At 34.5% G+C, this 21,418-nt stretch overlaps 2 protein-coding genes and 1 long non-coding RNA gene across 3 annotated transcripts; 2 read left to right on the top strand and 1 right to left on the bottom strand.

Moving 5' to 3' along the window:
- Nucleotides 1-535: 535 nt before the first annotated feature.
- LOC144355831 (uncharacterized) lies at nucleotides 536-13,310 on the bottom strand. Its single transcript, XR_013421317.1, has 3 exons — nucleotides 13,184-13,310; nucleotides 1,001-1,187; nucleotides 536-882 (listed from the first exon to the last, which is right to left on the bottom strand). It is a non-coding gene; the product is annotated as an uncharacterized LOC144355831 (long non-coding RNA).
- On the top strand, nucleotides 12,815-14,308 carry LOC100378379 (uncharacterized). Its single transcript, XM_002736581.4, has 3 exons — nucleotides 12,815-12,916; nucleotides 13,447-13,623; nucleotides 13,839-14,308. The coding sequence occupies exons 1-3, from the start codon at nucleotides 12,898-12,900 to the stop codon at nucleotides 14,177-14,179; spliced, it is 537 nt and encodes a 178-aa protein (XP_002736627.1). The 5' UTR covers nucleotides 12,815-12,897; the 3' UTR covers nucleotides 14,180-14,308.
- A 3,378-nt stretch (nucleotides 14,309-17,686) lies between these two features.
- LOC100378228 (glia maturation factor gamma-like) lies at nucleotides 17,687-21,418 on the top strand. The gene is made up of 6 exons (XM_002736580.4): nucleotides 17,687-17,751; nucleotides 17,872-17,968; nucleotides 18,728-18,777; nucleotides 18,924-19,056; nucleotides 20,554-20,627; nucleotides 21,109-21,418. Exons 1-6 carry the CDS (start codon nucleotides 17,749-17,751, stop codon nucleotides 21,178-21,180), a joined length of 429 nt encoding a protein of 142 aa, XP_002736626.1. The 5' UTR covers nucleotides 17,687-17,748; the 3' UTR covers nucleotides 21,181-21,418.

Genomic DNA, 21,418 nt, shown 5'->3' with positions numbered 1-21,418 from the left:
AACGCGCCGGCCATGCGCGTTGGAAATAAATAGAACGCGTTGTGAAACAGTCTCACCAGCCACTCACGCAATATAATTATGCTATTTTAAAACGCATTGTGCATATGGGAAATCGATGAGTAAACTCGAGCAAAATTATGCTAGTGCGAGAATTCGCTATATACCCGGCGGAGTACTCGCCAAAACATCGAGAAAATTTGCCATTTCAAAGTGCACCCCTTACAAATAATTTTGTGAACATGACGTGCAAACAAGGATATAGCAAATTATCTTTTTTTCTGTAGTATTCGTGTGTAATCAGTAATTATGGAAATAATTTATGGGTGCAATGAATTATTCTTAATATAAATTTCTGAATTATCTTGTCAAAATCATTTTTTTTTCAGTTTTTTTTTCTCCCAAAAATCGAAATAATTTCACAATGTCAAGAACTAAAAGTAGTGTTCAACATTGTAAAATGTTGACTTCATGACACAGCAAACTCATGATATCAGTATTATTATCAGTATGATCTTTTATTTGATGGTTGATTTGAATAATACACCGAGGCCATTGACCGTATCGACCCAAACAATAATGAAGCATTTAGCGTCAATTTCCAATGATTTCCACTATAGATATATATTTATTATTGCAGATGTTATATGTTTAATATTTATTACTATTCAACAGCAATATTTGCGGTATGTACCTCGAAGATTTTGATTGTGCTAGTATACGTATATTTCTACTTCATCAAATTGATTTAAATGATAATTTTTTTCTTAGTTCAATAATTTTATTAAAATGTGTGCCATTAATTGTCGGGCCATCAACAGGATTCTTCTGTATCTTTAAATGTCCAACTTTCGTCTTGTGCAGAATAGTTCGTATAGATTCGTCCTATCAATAAACACAAACAAGAGCAATAAACAACGTTTAGCGTGCATAAGAAATGTACCTTTGGGCACATTGTGTGCGTATTTAGAAAAACATACAAACATTCAATAATAAACTTTACCTTTCCGTCTGTGGGCAAGGCAGATTGTAATTTGTCTCCACTGTGCAGCTATATTTTGTCCGCCATATCACAAACTGACAGCATATAAAGCCATACAGAGTGCATAACCACCCCAATCAGATACGCCTGCAGTAAGAACATAGTCAGCTGACCATTTTTCCCCAAGTTTTCTTTATTCCAACAATACCTAATGAAAACAATATAATGTAATAATCAAAAGTGAGTTTAAAGAATTATTGTGTGCTGTATGACGGATGGAATAACTAGCCTTATTTACAAAACAATATCGACAAATACATTACAAATCTACTCATCATTAGTTACAACGTATGCCAGATCTCTTGCTGTAGTAAGTAATAGTTCTAATAACTGACGGTGATGCTTCATTGCGTGGACAATTCATCATGGCAACAATATGTCCGAATTCGGGATGCATTTCACCCGTTCCTCTTAAGAATGTGATTACTTTGTCCAGAGTAGATTTCTCTCCAGATATCGGAAAAGATATGACATCGATAGTTTCTGGAAGAATTTCTAGAGTGTACATACAATATACATAAGGGGGATTTTACGTTTTTATTTAACCGTAATATACTTGTTATTTTAATTAGTTGATTAGCATTTTGATAATACAAACAAGTTGTGGATATGAATGTAGACACACATGATGCATCAATAATTATACCTACCTTTAGAAACAAAGTAAAATTTTAATAACAAATATTTAAAAACAAATATTTTTTTAATTATTTCTACCACCCATTCTATCGCAGAATCCCTTATTCCTACGTAACCGATGCTCGTTATCCGCAGTTTACCTGATGATTGCGTTATAGATTTGCAACTCTCGACTTCACGCACATTTATTCGTTAATTACAAATCGAGAATGACCCATATTACTATGGACATAACAGTATAAAAACATACATTTACATCTTTTTGTTCAGAACAGACTCATGACCAGAATACAGGGACTTCAGAATCATAGAATGTGACATTTCATAACATTGATGATACCTATCTTTGATATGTGTAAATATGTAAATCTAGTATCTAATTGGGATAAAAAGCGTAATATCAATAATGACATGTTATATATAAAAAACAATATTTGAAAAGTTGTTCATGGAATAATTTTTAAAATCAGAAACACAAATATTTAATCATGCATATTATCACCATACCTGGATCATCAATATGAGCTGGAATGTAATTCCCAACATATTTTTTTGAATCGGCCTCATTGAAACTATTGATTAACACAAGAAACGCCCACATTTACTTTTTGGCATTTCTTATTTGTCTGAAATGTAAAAAAGTATTGTGTTACTTGTCAAAACTTCTGGTAGAAAAGATGACATGCTGTCTTATGTATTTAAGATAGATTGGTACATGCCTTAAACATTCTTACTGTTAAACCTTCTACCATATTACGTATTGTTATCCCTGCATCCATTAAATAAATTTAAAATGAGTAACTGCATCCCAAACAGAATGATCACATTTTCTCCATCTCTGCTTTAATGGTATTAACTAAATGTCACTCCAACAATATTTATAATCTGTCAGGTAATCAGTGCACTGTGAGGCGTTTGCCAACCATCAAATCAACAGACATCATTTGATGGGTATATTCATGTTACATTATGCTGCGAAAGGGACGTAAAGATGAGAGAACTCGCGGATATGACACTGTAAAGATACCAGGTTTGTCCCAAATGAATACACATTAGTTCATTACAGATATTCCAGCTTTATTCATCAAAATGACCAGCTGAGGTAACGCCTCACTGTCTCCTTCTCTCCAAAATTCTTACAAACTCCAATAAAACTCTAATGGGTGACATTGTAAACATGCGATCATCTAATCGCTGTTGGCACGATCAGGAATTACGAAGGGTGAGTTACACGGATAAAGCATTGCGAAATTGCCACTACCGAATATAATTAGTGAACATTGTATTTATAAAATTCCTGTAATATATGTTTATGATGTCTACGCTTAACATGCAAGTTGTTGGTGTACATGTTGTCATTATGGTAACAACTTTCCCTTCATTTTCAAATTTTGAAGTGTCCCGTTGCTAATGCTACGTTGCTAAAGATTTATAAATCAATATATTTAAACTCGCAAATTGAGGAACTATTCTAATAAAAACACATTAACACACACACAATTCTGAAAATCATGTGGGGCAATATCCTTCCCATCATATTCTGGACTCATTAACTTCTTAAATAACTTTATAAAACCTTAAAATACTTCAAAAACTATGTGTTGCAAATACGTCGTCTACTGAGAAATGTTTAAATTTACCATCATAAAGGACCTCACAAAGTTATTAAATATCAGTTCAAAATGTAGAATATTGGCGTTCATAAAATATAATTCAACATCACACAAAATCGTTCATAAAATCGGCAATAGGAAGCATGCATTATGTAACACAAACTAAACAATAGTTCCAGGATTTTGAAAACGTTCATCGCCATTGAATTCTGCATGTGTTTTCCGTATCAATATCATTAGTTATACGGTCTGCTTGGCGTAGCATCTTTCATCTTTGTTAGTTCGGTATTTACATTGGTTCAGTTGAATGTAGTTTCTTGTGCTTTTCATGGATATACTTATATCAGTTTCTTGTGCCATGATGTTTCTGGTGTGGTTTACTACATACTGATAATCATCTTTATTGAGGTTTTCTTTGGGGTTTTCTGGATTCTTCGTCTTGTCAACGGCGTCTTACAATCTTACAGACTCCATTAACTCTGCTCTAAGAGGTGGCAGAATAAACATGCGATCCAAAAATCGAAGCAGCTGTTGGCACGATCATAACACGTTTATTGACACAAAACTGACTTCAGAAAGTACAGCAGTGAGATCACTAAAAAACAACAATTATAAAAGTTAAAGACAACACTAAAGAAAAAATAATACACTTATTAAAATTAATAAAATTTAATTACAAACATTAACGGCAAATACATAAAAATATAGGTAATAATAAAATCTAGAAATAAAATAATATAAATGAGTACATTGTACAGTTGTCAATGAGAAAAAAAATATTTAATTATTTAGGAGGTATTGTTGTCTCATTTCAAATCCATTTTTCAGAAATTACGAAAGGGGAATGGACATGTGTTTGTTACTCATCACATCACGTGATGGCTGAATCTGAGCAGTGTGAAACTCGTGTGCTGACATGCCATGGTGCTTGGGACATTAGATGCATAAACGTCTATACACCGTCCTCTGCTATAAATTTACTGTACACTCATACTACAATGTTTATTGAACAATTAGAATTGTGTTTGGTATTTCTTTTATCACGTATTTTAAAATTACAATCATGATTTCCGTTTCCAATTGGAATAAAATTAGAAATATTAAAACGCAAACACTGAATTGTCATTAGTCATGTTCAGAAAACATTTACTGTGTTAATATATCATACTGGGAAAGTCACGTGATGCCCAGAGTTAAGGTAGCGGGACTATTAATTGCATACTTGTTTTCATCTTCAAATTGTGACTAAATGACTACAAATAGACCCGGGAAAGTATATATTTTTAGAATCGCCAGACTTTTCACAAGTGTATTTTACATGCCCGTATCTGCAATCTACGACGCGTTACTCAATCAAAGGTGAAAAATTACTTTTTCTGTAAAACAAATAATTACGCATTTATGCTGGCGATAAGAAGTATTTTTTTCACTTTTCCTAGTTGTTCAATAGTCTGGTAAATTGAATGTGTCTGGTTAGTTTTATTCAAGCAACGCGTTTTAAAAAATAGTGTCCTGAATTTCAATTACTGTTTTAGTCGCATTGCCCCCAACTCAAACCACAACTCGTTGGTAAATAATCGATGAAATAGTTTGTCTGGACACATTCAAGTTCCTCTCATTGTCACCTTAAAGCTGTGAAAATTTGGTGTTAATCCGACGACAATAAGTATACGTTATTTTTTGTTAAAGACCTTGTATTTTGAAAAACATAAACTCTTAGAAAACGTCCATGAAGTAACAGCAAAGATTTTCAAGCTTGTTTATCGGCACAATCAATTTGTTTTCCCATCAAGGTCTGTTTTACCATGTGTAGGGACATCCAAATGTGTAAGGCTATTGGAAACCAAAAAAATAAAGGAATGGGATAGCTATAATTGGATAAATTCGGCATATGAAAACACCAAAATCAATGATTTTTTTTCAGTGGCTGTGTGACCTTGTGTCTGACACATTCATATGCAAATGACTAATCTGTGAAACAAACAGGGGCGGACACAAACCACTCGAATGTTTGGAAACACTCATTGTGTGTCAGATAGCTACTGATAACACATCCTAACATTGCTTTGTCTTGAGTTTATCTTTGAAACTTATAGGCACACAGATTAAACCTGTGTTGTTGATTTTGGAAAACACTAATGAGGCTGCCTTGCTTCCCTTCAGAAAATCTATATTTTAACCAACTTACATGACATTCTATGTTATATTGACTTTATCATATGAAAGTGTATGGTGCATTTCATCAATTAATAAATAAATGTGAAAATCGTAATTTTCAACACAAATAATAGTCTCGCTACCTTAAGTGAACTCGGGTTATAATGGTATTTACTTTTATGTCATGCACTTCGGTTAACAAAAATATACATTTTGATATTTTGATTACGCCAATTTACATTTGTTTTTCTTTCGTTTTTCTTTTGAATACTCATACCAAGTATTCACTGTCATGCATCCCAATACGCATTGTAATGGATTTTCATCTTTCATTTGAAAACTATAAATATTTGATATAAAAACAAATTCGTGCTTTCAAGACGATTTATTCATAATTGAATTTTGTACTGTTGTCCGTGTTGTCCTGTACGATAGTGTAATTTATTTTGTATTTGGGACTTTTTCATATTTTCCTATGACTAAAACAATTTGAGTTGTGTGAAAAGCTGTATTTCTTGCTCGTCATATGAATTGTTTCTATGTGATATCATTCGAGAATACTCGTTAAGTATATTTCATAGCTCAAGGTTTCTGTTTATTTCCTACACTCAGTGTCACATATAGTAGTAATTCATGTGTAATTAATCAATATGAATGGTTATATATACATACTGTTGGTTGAGAATAAACTGTTATTACTATTTCATTATCACATGGGAAGCAGGGCGTATATCATGAGATATATCAGTTGTTTGTCTTCTTGGGCTTGTAAATTACCTGGATTTGGATATTGTTTGGGGTGTTGTTATTTCTACATTACCATCAAACAATAAAACTTGCAAATAGTGCTGCTTTAGTAATAGAGGGGTGTGTAACTATGTGGAATAGAAAATTATTAACCCACTATATATTAATTATTGACAAACGGTTTTGTCACTTTGATTGTACATATCAGATTAAACCAATCCAGGGTATACAGTATTCACCAAGATGGCTGCTAAAACTGAACACCCCCTTCAGCGTGAACTCTCCTGTCCAGTTTGTTCTGAGCTATTCAGTGTGCCATTACTTCTTTCATGTGGTCATAGCATTTGTAAAACGTGTCTGGAAAATCAACTGAAAATATGCGAGGCCTCACGCTCAAGTATTACCAGCGTTAAATATAAAGCTTCTGATAAAGAATTGTCTGGATCAAAGATGTCATGTCCAAGGTGCCGGGTCAGAATCGATCTACAAAGCGGACCAGAATCATTGGGAAGAAATCACCTTCTAGAAAATATCATTGACAAGTACAAAGCATCAGGCGAATGTGAAGGGGCGGGCTTGAAGCATAAAGACGAGATTGTTGCGTGCGATGCATGTGAGGGGGAACCTCGCCAAGCTATAAAGTCATGCACGATTTGTAAGCTGTCTTACTGCAATGAGTGTTTAGCGGTATTTCATCCTGGTAGGGGTGGTTTTGCCTCACATCGTATGGTACGCGCTACAAGTAGTTCGACACCAGGTGTCATCAATTGTAGTAGCCATAAGGATGAACCGCTAAAGATGTATTGTACATCCTGTGGCATACCAATATGCTATCTATGTGATAGATTTGGCGATCATCAAGGTCATCAGGTAGCTGAGCTGAACGCAGTATGTCGCCAAGAAAAGGTTTGTGTGACACAAATAAAATATTTCTATTGTCATCGGAATCTAGTGTTAAATGTTCGTTCAACATGATACTGGGCCATTATAAACTTTTTTGATTTCTGATGATTTGATTTCAATATGACAGAGAACGCCAAGAATATCAGTCAGATATCTTGTGGAAATACAGAAAAACGATATACTGTAAACTACTTCAGAATATCTTTTAAGTAGTTTCAAGTGAACTTATATTTATTTCATTAATTATGTAGGAGTTCCTCGGAAAAGAAATTAAGGTATTGAGTGAGAGAAATTGTAAGGTTCAAGAATTCATTAAAACTCTGGCTATAACTACTAATAAAATTAAGGTAAGTATTATGTCAAGTAGAATCTCAGACCGTTTGTATTTGAAGAAATGTGTTTCATTTCTTTGTGTCCAAGGCCCAACTACTGTCGCTAAAAGGTTCCTGATAATGAATGTACCTTTTGATTTCGATTAATAAATATTATATTATATCTGATTTACTGTTATATCAAATAATTGTTATATCAGCAACTAATAAAACATAAGCTAGATGTTGTCAAACGTCTGAGTATACAGTGATTTGCCATAATTATGGTCCAGGTCGATTTGTCACCTGTAGAGCAGGACATTACTTCTAGGCCTAGGATGTGTATATTATTATCTAACTGCATTCACCATGTATTATTATGTGTTTTTTATTTAGTTGATTATTGTATGACAGTTGAATTGAGTTCTTGAACTTGTACTTCTATATATGGGAAATTAATTTTATTCTATTTTGAAATCGCTGCGTTCATACTACTGTGACAGGAAAGTGGCAAAGAAATGGATAAACAAATCAAGGATGAATTCAGTAAACTACACGCAGTGTTAGACGAAGCAGAAGAGAGAGTCCACTTAGAAGTTGCATTGAATAATACAATGAAAACCGACTGTGTCTCGCAGCAATCTAGCACTTGTTCCGATGTACTAGATGAAAATTCAGGCACTGTTGAGATTATACAGCAAGCTCTTGAAGTAGAAGAAGTTGAGCCGTTTCTTCTGGTATGTGTTGCATTCTGGGAAACGTTTATTATCTATATCAAAATAGTTCGTATTTGCCATTTGTTTCAGGAACTTTATATTAATTATATTGTATTATATAATGACGTCACTAATCGGGCAATGTCATCCTGGCACGAATAAACCAGTTTTAATTTATATTTTTTAAATATATTTACCCCTAACAGAGTGCATCCAATTTAAGAAAACGGTGAGTCGTATTTTACTTACTTTTCCGATATATTTGGACAAATAACTGAGGTGTTTCCTTTATGCTATGCAAGTAAACATATATATCACAAATCATTGTCAATGACACGTCCCCGTTCCGTTCATATTTGAGTGACATATACATTCAAAGCAGATCATGACCGAAATGCACCTGCATATGTACAACACATTGTACTAAATCTGAACAAAATCCATCCATGCATGACTGAGATCTGGTTCCGGAATTGTGAAAATACGTGATTTTAATGCATTTTCTGTCTTAAAATGGCCATCATTCAGCTATTGTTAAGCGGATCATGAAACAAATGCACATATCTATTTGTGACATGATGCACCATGTGTGTGTGAAGTTTGAACTTGATCAATCCAGACATGTCTTGGATACGGATCCAGAACTGAATTCTTTAAGAAAATGGCCGCCAGTCAGCCATTTCGAACTTGATCCGGAAAAAAAAATGACGTGCATCAAGGTCCTATTATGTTTAATGTAAGTACCAAATTTGAATGAAATCCGTCCATGCATAACTGAGATCTGGGTCCGGAATGGTGAAAATGTGCGATTTCAATGCATTTTCGGCCTCAAAGCGGCCGCCATTTGGCTATCGTTAATGGGATCATGAAACAAATGCACATACATATTTGTGACATGATGTACCTTGTGTGTGTGAAGTTTGAACTTGATCAATCCAGACATGTCTCGGATACGGATCCAGAACTGAATTCTTTAAAACAAAATGGCCGCCAGTCGGCCATTTCGAACTTGATCCGAAAAAAAATGACGTGCATCAAGGTCCTATTATGTTTAATGTATGTACCAAATTTGAACGAAATCCGTCCATGCATAACTGAGATCCGGGTCCGGAATGGTGAAAATGTGCGATTTTGATGCATTTTCGGCCTTAAAATGGCCGCTATTCGGCTATCGTTAATCGGATCATGAAAAAAATGCATGTGCATATGTCCCATATAATGTGTGATGTATGAGTGAAGTTTGAACATAATCGGTCCATGCATGTTCGAGATACAGGTGATCACGGACGGACGCACGGACGCACGGACGGACGCACGGACGCACACAGGGCAAAACATAAGTCCCCGTTTTCGGACTCCGTCCGAACGGGGACTAATAATGTCAGTGAAAGTATCTGTTACCAGTATATTACAGTGAACGGTGGGTTTATTGTCATGTTCTCTTTTAGAGTAATTGCTGCTAATACAGCTTTTGAAAAGTCTGCCCTGGTGCCTGTAAAAAGTGAGACAACAGACCCTCTTGTGCTGAATACTACTGCAATACGTAATGTATTGTCTATATTCAACCTAGGATACTTAAAGGGTAAGTCATTTTCTTTCTTTTCTGAATATTTTGCAATATGTAATATAATTTTTAAACAACACAACTTTTTTTTTTTTATAGTTTTTTACTTTAGTTGGAATGCTGGTACTGCTCATCCGAGTTTAAAGCTTGATCAGCAAACAAAAACTGTTGCGCTCACCAGTGACCAGCCTCTGCGAGAGACTAACCCTGGAAGTAATTCGGGTCCATTTCTCGGTCCGTCATTTGCCGTTCTTAGCAACGATGGTCTAGTAGGTGCTTCTGGATCACACCTATGGAAGATGGTTATTTCCAAAGACTGCCCGCCTTTAGAAAAGGGTGTGAACTTCATGATTGGCATGATGACTGGGGCATACCGAGATAGACACATCGATGCTAACCATGGTAGATACCTTTCCAGATGTATGGTACAAGGCAAACAGGGCAGTCTCTACAAGTTTAAGTTCATCTCAGATGGAAACTTGGTTACAACCTTGGAAGTAGAGAAGGACATCACTGAGCTGATCATAGTAATCGAACTCGGTGTTCGAGGCAGTATCACATTTAAAGACGGGCATTCTATGAGAACAATCCATGCTTTCACTGATTGTAATTTAGGTGAAGTCTATTTGTTCCCCGCGGTTGCCATATACAACCCAAATTATAAACTGACAATCAAATAATTGTTCACATTACAGTGTTGCCAGTGCAAGTAAACTCATTGTAGGTGTACAATACTTGCTTTCACAGTTATCTGAAGTTAATTTTAGCAATTCGAAACCCAGGTGCTCATTTATATGAACAAATGTTGCCAGAATTGGCTGTATGATTAGTAAATTTATGCACGTTTCTGTTGCCATGTGATTTAAGCATATAGATTGGCTATAATTGTGATGCAACGTGTTAGTCAAAACTGATTGCCAGCAGAAATGCCGAAGGTATATAGTGCTTATGGTCTTTGTTACCTAATTTGCATATATGATTATGTTTACATAAATAAAGCAGTCCTTCAAATACAGTTGTCATTACTTCGATTTTTTATTTGATTCCTAAAACGTGAATTTTTGTACAAAAGATATATTTGTATCTGATCTAAGAATTCATCATGTGTGTTACCTACAACGAACAAAACAGTTTTAGTATATAATACTAACAAGCAAATTCAATTTAAGGGTGTGGACTTTCTGAAGAGTGCACGCCAATGTTATTACACTATGAAAAATTGAACAATATATTTTCAGTGGAACACAATAAAAACGACTGATGCACTGTTTTGCTAATGATATAGCTATATATCTCACAATGTAACCATTGCTTTCTATGGCAACACTTTGTGTAATTTACCTATTTTGTTAGCAAAACAGTGTCAATATTGCCGTTCTATTCTTTCGGTCACATTAATAATTTTGGTTAGATGGTGCATCTTATCCTTGAAAACTGGGGATGATACAACAATTACGATACACAGTCATTCAGCGTGGTTGCCATGGTTATGCACTGATTTACAATGGTTATGACTTTGGACTCGCAATGGGTTGATGGTTCAAATCTGAACCTCCTCAATGTCTCTGTGTCACGTGGTTACCTCAGCCATAAAGAATTATGGGTATTTGGAGAGGGCAGTAAATACTACGTGTATAGTTTGCTCTATTGTAATGTGATATGATCAGGCCCACAGCAATGCGAGGATTGTTTACTGATTGATTCATACATTGTGACCAGGAATACTAATTAATTGTTGTTATGATTTTTATTGAAATTTATAGATATTAAATAATTATTTCAGTGCTAAGTAAAAGGTACATAATTCACGCAATTGCCAGTCGTTATACAGGTGTCGTCACAGCAACAATAACAATATTTACAGCAATTCTAGGCACTGATTTGACGCTGAAGTAGTGCTAGATGTTGATAACTTACTACAATAGGTTACACACTTTGTTTTCAAATTAACAGAAGTTGTAACTAGAAATAGAAACATCGGCTGCAAATCAGAGGAATGATTGACAGATATTGCCGACAATGTTTTCTATTTTTGCTACAAAGTCAGGTACACCTAGACTTTGAGGCGCGTCGGTCTTTCATTAACTTTTGGTCGGCCGTCGTGTTGATTGCGTGTCTACAAATCGGCAAGCACCACGATGGAGAAGCAAGGAGTCAAAAAACCAGTTGAAGTGAGAATAAGAGCACAGGGAGCCCAGGAACTATGATCAACTGTACGCACTCCCTATGAGCGCGCGCGCGGGGGGGGGGGGGTATCGGCTGGTATCTAGTGTAAGAAATAGACAAGGGATGAAGGCTCCAGCCAGCTCACATTTTTTAAACTCGAAAAAACAGACGAAAAAAATAAAAAATAAAATCTAAAAAAAATACCAGTTAAAGAATATTAGTTGCTCCTTCGAATTTCGCCAAAGGGTATCGGCTGGTATCTAGTGTAAGAAATAGTCTATTTCTTACACTAGATACCAGCCGATACCCCCCCCCCCCCGCTCATAGAGACTGCGTACTACAGTTGATTATAGTTCCTGGGCTCCCTGTGGTACTAGTACGAAATTAAGGGAGCCTCGATCGTTTATTTGAGGAGAAATTCAAAACTAATGTACCGCCACTTTTATGGGCGGAGCTTTCTACCGGTGCGTTTCAATTTTCAGACTTGCTGTCTGCATTATTTGTAACAACTTCTGTAAATGTGAAAACAAAGTGTGTAACCTATTGTAGTAAGTTATCAACATCTAGCACTACTTCAGCGTCAAATCAGTGCCTGGAATTGCTGTAAATGAATTTTACTATGATATAATTATATTTACCACGCACTATTTCTGAACGAATTGGCGATACACTAAACTGTTCTAATGTCAAGGCTGAAGAAATCACGAAGAATTTCCGGTTTCTATCTGAAATGATACATACACCCATACGAACGTAGATAGTTCTAGATTCCAACTAATACAAAAGTGAGATTATGGAATTACAGACCACGGTGAGACTATGTCTAGATTACAGGTTCCGTGAGGTCATTATATTCAAGTACATACAATGTATGTCATTATTAACCTGCGTATCCTATGCACTGTGACGTTTTGTTTACACACTTCATTAAACCTTTGTATAGCAACCTAGGCACTCAGGCGCAACATGCAAAACAACGGTCGCCAGCGAGCTCTACAACGAGGTAGTGATTTAAACAGTCTAGAAATAGCTTGATATAAATATGGCGGCGAGTACTAAATGTAAGTAGAAATGGTACTAAAATGTCTAATGGCGTACGTGTACGTAACCCATCTCTCTGAGTTTTACTTCAAACTGCAATGTACAAAGTGTCAGTAAGTGACGAACCTGTTGCTTTTTCAATATACTATGTGGGTCACGGAATTAAGAGGTTGTCATCTGTTCCTTACCATATGGAATGTATATATTGCCATTGTTTTTACTCGAGACGGTATGGAAGAGCAAAGACAGCGCTGCACTATAAATATATATAATAATATACTACTTACTAATTAAATGTAGCTATGGTGAGATTCGGAAGACAGACTTTAATCGGGCGTTACTAGGGATAGTATCAATACTGTAACAATCACGTTAATCACTAAACGGCGAGCACTTCCCTGACATTCAAGATTTAACTGCGTTTATGTCGATATAAAATACGATGGTTTGAGTATCCTTGGAAACAGTACGTGTCTCAAAGCGATCAAATGGTGCACAGTTGTTACATTCACTGTGACCCTCGGTTGACGTTTAATTATATTGGTTTCAGCTGCTGCTAGACGGCCTACTCCCAACCTACCTGTGAGGGTCGCCTACGATAGATTTGAATTCAACCCATGCGGAACCAAACTGGATGTACTAATAAGACAGGACCCATCGAGAGCCCAGAGAATACATGACATTTCACAGAAAACCAACGACGAGGCTGAGCGACTGTTGCGACATGGTATGTTTCGATATTACAGTCATACAGATAAAAAACAATGATAATTTCTTTTTAAGCGGGGAATATATTCATACAATAATATCTCTAGTGCGAAAATTAAAATGCATAAAAATAAAGGTGATTTACTGGTTGGCCTCTAATTGTATGTGCAGTTATATTGTAACATACAGTATAAATACGTAATCATTAAAGATTTATCTTTTTATCTCCTGTAGGTCGTTACACGGGACATCAATCAGCTTTTCGACATGCTCTTTTGATGTACCGCATTGCCTGTGAGTTTGGAGCTGATGTCGCTAAGTCATTCGGTGATGCACACGAGTTGGCATCATCTGGATCATTGGGTGAACGCTTAATGAACCTTTACAACAACTGGGTAGGGCGTACTTTAGCATGTGATCCAGCACACAAGGGAAAATTGAATAAAGGTGATATCAATTTAATATGGGAAGCGCTCCATGCCGGTCATCTTCAAACACTGGCTGACTCAACGTACGCTCCCTTACCCACGGATAAGAATAAAATTGGTTCTAAAACTTATCATGGTTTTCTGTGAGGCTAAATATGCCATGGGATGGATGGGTGTCAGTGTGTGCGGGTTGGGTACTAATTGGGTTGGGTTTGTTTTACTGTGAATATATGTATTTGTAAACACACGTCGATAAATTCAGACATTTGATTATTGTTCTCGTGTTTTTGTTAAGTTGTAAACATAAGTCTATTTTGCTATGTACTTTACAATCATAATATCAATAATAAAATTAATAATTACGTGATACATTAATATGCAATGTACTAACCCCATGATGTTTTCATATTTCACGCAGATCAGTCCTTACATTCATTGTGTCCTGGTCTGATATCCAAACTTTAGCTAATAATAAACCACACCATTGTATATATATATATTCAATGACACCATGACGATAGCCACAGGCTCGGGTGAAGTCTAATATCTGACAGTTGCACAACCACGAGTACATTATCAATACCGACTTACTACAACACGTGAACCAGTCCGAGGGACGAATGCATTTTGTTCGCGCGAACACCCTGAATCTTATTTTGTTCCTTTTTTTCTCATTTATTTTTCATTTTACGTAGAAACGAACCGGGAAAATAATATTCTGGACCCGCACCTGTCAACCGAACCTGGACGAATCACGTTCAGATAATTTTAAAGTATACTCAACCTCGACTGGCTACATTATTTTAACAGTTATGGACAAACAACTTTCTGCCCTGGTCAGATGTCTATGCCTGCCTGTTTCAACGTTGAGTGCTCGTCCAGAAACATGAAATCTAAGTGAAGCGTGCAAGAAATCCGCATTGTCAACACAGTGTAAATTAGATATTTTCTAAAATTATATAATGAGAGTGGTGGTCTCTAAAACAAAGTCACGACTTTGTATATTGGTGACTCAAGGCGGAGTAATAAATTTATATTGCACTGGTGGTGGTGCAATATCTTTATTTTACACTGGTGGGGGACATTATTCCTCTAAATACGGAAGCTTTTCACATGCAACGTATCACTTACCGCATAAATGTGTACAAATAATGTTGAGCTAATTAATTATTCACAGTGCAGTATACCAGAGATGGATTAGAACTTTATTTACTTATTGTGTATGTATTTTTATATCTAGATTAATTGAATATTTATTATGCATATTAAATATTAGAAAAATTATAATATTGATTTGTCATAATTGATTGTACGCGAATTTGTGTTCTGTTTTGTTAACGATACTAATAAATAGTGATACATAATTACCGTATTGAACAATTTTTCTGTTCCACGTAATATGTGTATTCTTACATACAACATATGCCAATATGGTGGGCAGTCTATCTGTATTCTTGCATATAAATACAACATATGCCAAAACTAACGCGGAATCATTTGCTTGATTCCAAATTGCATTGTATTGCATTTGAATAAGTGTATGAGTGATTAGTATGTGTGAACTAAACGACCAGACACAACGTCTACTCTATTCATAAAATGCCTTCAAGTTGTTATTTTAGTTGTCTTGATAAAGCGGAACATAGATTGTTGATTAGTGTGAATTGTGAGTTTGATATGGTTTAAAACAAATTTTCTATGAAATTAGTTAGTGTGAATTTTACTTCCCGTAAATTTCAACTACTAGTACATCCTTAAACTGGATCAATTATGATGATGCACAATACTCATATATATCAAACGATAAATCGTTTTATACTGTATTCAATACTTCTATAAATGTGATCTCTTAGCATGAATTGACTTTAAAATGACAGGACAACACAATGACCATTGATACATTCGATATATGGTAACATATGCTATACGTATACAACATACGTACATAATAATAATAATAATAATAATAATAATAATAATAATAATAATAATAATAATAATAATAATAATAATAATAATAATAATAATAATAATAATAATATTATTGCATCTTTAGAAATACAGTATTTCTATCAGTACAGTAGCAATAAAAGTATAATAATAATGAAATAATAAAGAAAGAGAAAATATTATAATGTTAAGTATAAAAGTAAAATGTAATGTGTTAAATTTTTTACTAATACTAATAAGTTTAATAATAATAAAACTAAGACTAATAATAATAAAATTCAAAGCTATCAACTATCTATTCTTTCTTGAAAGGCTTTGTAAATAAACTGTGAAACCTTTTTTATAATTTCACAATCATCTGCACTGAGCAATCGAATGAATGTATTGTGTGCATCATGTGATAGAAAATTAAATTCAGACATAAGTTGTTGGCGCAAGTTTCCATATTTTGAACAGATCATGAGAAAGTGAAATTCATCCTCAATCACATTCATGTTGCACTGTTTGCATTTTCTTTCATTTACTGGTGTTTTAGGGTGTGTGTACCTGCCCTTTTCAATTTCAAGTTTGTGTGTGCTTGTTCTCAATTTTAGTAATGCATTTCTATGGTTAATGTTTTGTAGTGTCAAATACGGCTCAAAAGAGTATTTAAATTTGATTTTTGCAAATGTTCTAAGTTTACTATTATCATTTGAGATTTGTGACTTCCACTGGTTTACATATTTTTGTTTTATATTTGCTTCAATGTTATTTATAATCTTATGAATGTTTCTTTTTGGAATACCTGTTGTAAAATTTATTAATGATGTGTAATAATTATCTTTTAATATTTTATTTACTGATGATAACCATGTATGTTGCTGTGATTTTCGTTGTTCATAGTATGCTTGTTTTGCAAGGTTATCCTCTGGCATATATTTTAGTCTTAACCAGTATTTTATTAGCATTTTTTTAATTTCTATTAATAGTGGTAGTTCGCCTATTTCACTCTTACATGCTGCGTTACTTGTATATCTGTTTAAACAAAGTGTTCTCTTACAAAATTTTAAGTGAGTTTTCTCAATTGGACATTTCTCCCATTTTCCAAAATCCAAAATGTCTGATCCCCAGACATCTGGACCATAGAGTAAAATGGGTTTAATGTTTGAATGAAATAATTTCAGAAAAAGTTTGATGTCAGTGTTCCCTTCCAATGTTTTGTTCAGTATAAACATAGCTTTGCCTGCTTTCTCTGCTAATGTTTTCTTTGCTTCTATAAAATTTCCAGATGATGAGATTATTATCCCAAGATAAGTATAACTTGTCACACAGCAAATAATTGTATTTTTGTAATAGAAGTATTCAGATGTTTTTAATGATTTGATCCTAAAAATTAAGATTTTTGTTTTAGATAAATTTATTTCTAGGTTCCATTCAGAACAATATGTCTCCAAAATATTTATTACATATTTATTTACATATGTTTTAGGAAGTGGTTGGGGTGGGGTTTTGGTGTTCCATGAATAAAACTTAGCATTTAGCGCCCTCTGTAGTTTATGTTTGGAGTTTCAGTAGCGAAACATTTTCCCGTGTGACTGACGTACACTTCGACTAAATTAATAAACTAACAACTTAATAAACAAATATGATTTTAACGTAGATGATTTTTTTCATGTGAAATTGGGTATTAAAAGGGACGGATTGGAACTTCCGCATTGATATTTTATTTCTACTTCCGGTTGAAGGTCAGCCCAGCTCGGAAGTAACCTACGATTATTATCATCATCATGGTAGGTGGAGTTATTTATTCTGGATTTCAGTCAAATATTTAGATTTTGTTGACTAACATTAACACACTATATTCGTGTCTGATTTCCATGTATTCGTGTCTGATTTCCATGTATTTGTAGTCTCAAGCCGTGACTGTGTGTGATGTGGACGGAGAGCTGAAAGCCAAACTCAAGAAGTTTCGTCTTCGTAGAGCTAAGAACAATGCGGCTATCATCAGTGAGTATAAGCCATTTCACGCTAAACGAAGATGTACTGCCTAAGACCGTGCCGAAATACAAATTATGCTCTTGTGACTATTATGCGATATTAGTGTGAACGAAAACGCAACCCAAACATCAGTATTGCAATATAGCTCACTGTTTTGCTACCCATTACAAACTGTGAAATTTGAACCACAGGCGGTCTTCGCATTCCTTAGTTAATGTTGAGATCGTAAATAGTAAATATTAACATATACCGTTGAGGACTGTGTAGGATCATAGGGTCAATAATCACCCCACCCCTGGTAACTACAGTCCTACTTCCTACTAGAGGGCTTGTTGATCATCCTCGTTTGAAAAAAAACATCTTGAACTTGATTATGTTGAATATATCTGTGGATATAATTGTGATGACCGAAACCCTGTCGTCATAGCACTATAGAGAGTGGTTTGATAGGAGGGCATTTGCCTGACCATATAACCCCCCCTATCACACACACTATATATTGTATGAGAACATCCTCAAAGACACTATCAGAGTGAAATAGTTTCGAAAAAATAATATTATAGTATATTTTATTTGTTATGTTGCATTGTGATTTATCTTTCTGAACATGAAAGTCTGCAACATGACTGTTATAGTGTGTGCAATTCTCAGTGTACCAAGAGTAGTTCTTTGTTCTTCACTGTCTCATCAGTAAGGCAATCCATCATGCTCTCATGAGATACATATTAATCAAAACTTATTATTGATATTCTATGTACTTGATTGCAGTGAAAATTGACAGAGAAAGTCTATTAATAAAATTTGAAGAAGAATTTGAGGTAAGTTTAACTTTAAATATAATTTTTTATGAACACAAAATGGCTATTATAATGCTGATTAACCAATCTAGTGCTGGTATTGTGACATCATGATGAAATGAAAATAGTTCAGTGCTGTGGACTTACAGTTTGATTTTCTTGTTTAGGACTGTTCTTTAGAAGATTTACAAGACGAATTGCCGTCATCACAGCCAAGATTTCTATTGTATAGTTACTGTTATACACATGATGATGGTAGAGTATCGTATCCACTCGTCTTCATTCATATTAGTCCACAAGGTAAGTAATCACAATCAGGAGGAGAGGGCATAATGACATAAGAGGTTAACCATTAGAAGCTCAAGGGGAGACACTACTAAACATTTTTCTTATTCTCTTTTGAAGTACCGGTAGATTTTTTTTTTCACAATGTTTCTCATTTGTGTTGTTCTTCATAAGTTACTTCATTTATTCTAAAAGTTTTTTTTTGGTTCTATGTTCTATGTGCAGATTTTATTTTTAAAAAACAAAATCCTCTCCTTCTCAAATTTGAGAAATGGTAATGGTTGTTTTTAATTTTACTGCTTTATATTAGCTCAGGTTGGAACTAATCACATTTCATGATTTGTCTGTTGCCATCTACCACATTAATTGTTGCTAAATTGAGTAATTTTCAGCATATTCAATGTGTTTTATTGTATATTTACATGTATGTTAAGGTAGAGATGCAGTTTACATGACAGCTATTTTAATTAGTTAATTAGGAAACCAAGATGACCTCCCTTGTTCACAAAACTAGATATTTTCGGAAAGCTTATTGTATGAATTTAAAAATTGTTTATGGTCACTGTAGTTTGAAATATGCACAAAAATGTGCTTTTTTGGTCAAAAGTGATTTAAAAAAAAATTAGCTCCTAAACTGTCTACCAGTTGTCAATTTTGCAGGGCAGCAGCCCAAATTTCACTACTTCAAGTTTATGCATATATTAACATCCAGGCTACTTGTCTGTACGATTGTTGTAACACTGTTCAACCAAAAACATTGCCATGACGGCATTTTGAAGATAAACACATTGTCAATCATTTGTGAAAATTTCAAAACAAAAGGTCAAAGCGTCTAGGAGCTATTTTTTTAAAGTTCTGATATGTGCACTAAAAAGAAGCTGAGATAATTGCTAATTTGCATAACAATTCACTCAGTAAGAAGTTTGCTAATCCACATAATTAAAATGGCTGTAACAGTTCCAAATTTATCGTTTTGTTAAAAGTTAAATATAGTGCATAATATGGAGATCTCGTCATTTCTTTTTTTCACCATGTTTCTTTTTTATTATTTATGTACAGCCTTGCTAAATCTTGCTAAACATTCAAAAGAGAGAATGTTTGCACCTGTTATCTATATTTTAAAATCGTTTTTTGAGTATGTTCCACTATTCACAATTCTACAAAATTTTAACAGTCTATAGCCAAGACTGTTTGGATAATAAAAAGCAAAAAAAAGAAATTTCACTCCCAAGTGCCCACAAATCTGCATCTGTACCTTAAATGTAAGTTTTAGTAAAAATGTGATTTCCAACTGCTTCCAGAAAATGCTTTGACAATTAGTATGCAGGGAGAATAAGTATACATACTGGTATACATAAGTAGATTTGTTATTGCTATTCCTATGAATATTTATGTCTTGGTAAAAAAAAACTATTTTGTACTTTTTGAAAACAACCAGTCTGATTGCATATATGATACCTGGATACCATGCATTGAGTACTGTTTCTATATTTTGTTTGGTTGTGTTTCTAGGAGGCAAACCAGAGCTTCATATGATGTATGCAGGGAGTAAAATAAACCTTGTAAATGAGACTGGACAAACCAAGGTGAGTGCAGAAATCAGTCTCTAGGTCACTTTATTGTGGACACACCTTCCTTGAGAACACTGTATTACATTATATTAGGCAATGAAATTAGCTATTGGCACTGCATTGTTAGGCTAGTTGCATTACTGACCAAACCACTTTGCATTACTGACCAATTTTAATGTGGCTTCACTGTGTGGGACAGATCGCGTGGACGGTTTCATGCTCTGTCCGTGTAATAAGCTTGATTACCAAGCATCCTTGTTTGGGGATGCCCGGGGGCCCCAAGGGAAGATGTGTAGTGATATGAAGGAAGGCGATTAGGTGCCGTACGTGAGCGCCAGTTCTAGTCACGTTATGCAGTACGTGTTTACTTTGCTGTTTATTCTGTGTTATTTGCTTAATGTGGACATACATAATATAATGTGTATTGAAAACCATATGGACAAGATTGTGATAGTTTCGCTATGTTTGGTTAATTAAATTCATCTTTGCTCTATAGGTATATGAAGTCCGTCATGTAGATGAACTCACTGAAGATTGGTTGAAAGAAAAACTAAGTGTCCTTCGTTAATATCTATTGTACAATAAAGCAGTGGAAGCTCCGTTTTACACCGTATGTACTGTACCTTAATAAAATCTCACTAACTTATACTTAAGAACCAAGCTGTTGTATTTTCTTATAGGCTCTCATTATTTAATATTTTTATTAAAATGAATTCTAGGTATGCAACTGTTGTATTGATGTGTAAAAACACTATGTCATTTAGTAAAGGCTTCATTAACATTGTATTAAATCATTGATACCATAA

The sequence above is a fragment of the Saccoglossus kowalevskii genome, chromosome 2, assembly GCF_978046115.1.
Source record: "Saccoglossus kowalevskii chromosome 2, keSacKowa6.1, whole genome shotgun sequence".
In the NCBI taxonomy this organism is placed as follows: domain Eukaryota; kingdom Metazoa; phylum Hemichordata; class Enteropneusta; family Harrimaniidae; genus Saccoglossus; species Saccoglossus kowalevskii.
The sequence above is the reverse complement of the archived record's forward strand: the minus strand, read 5'-3'. Positions and strand labels throughout refer to the sequence as shown.

Coding starts and splice junctions, on each gene's coding strand:
- LOC100378228 (XM_002736580.4), top strand. Junction 18,778..18,923: donor AATTTGAAGAAGAATTTGAG/GTAAGTTTAACT, acceptor TTTCTTGTTTAG/GACTGTTCTTTAGAAGATTT. Junction 19,057..20,553: donor CATTCATATTAGTCCACAAG/GTAAGTAATCAC, acceptor TTGTGTTTCTAG/GAGGCAAACCAGAGCTTCAT.
- LOC100378379 (XM_002736581.4), top strand. Junction 13,624..13,838: donor TGAGCGACTGTTGCGACATG/GTATGTTTCGAT, acceptor TATCTCCTGTAG/GTCGTTACACGGGACATCAA.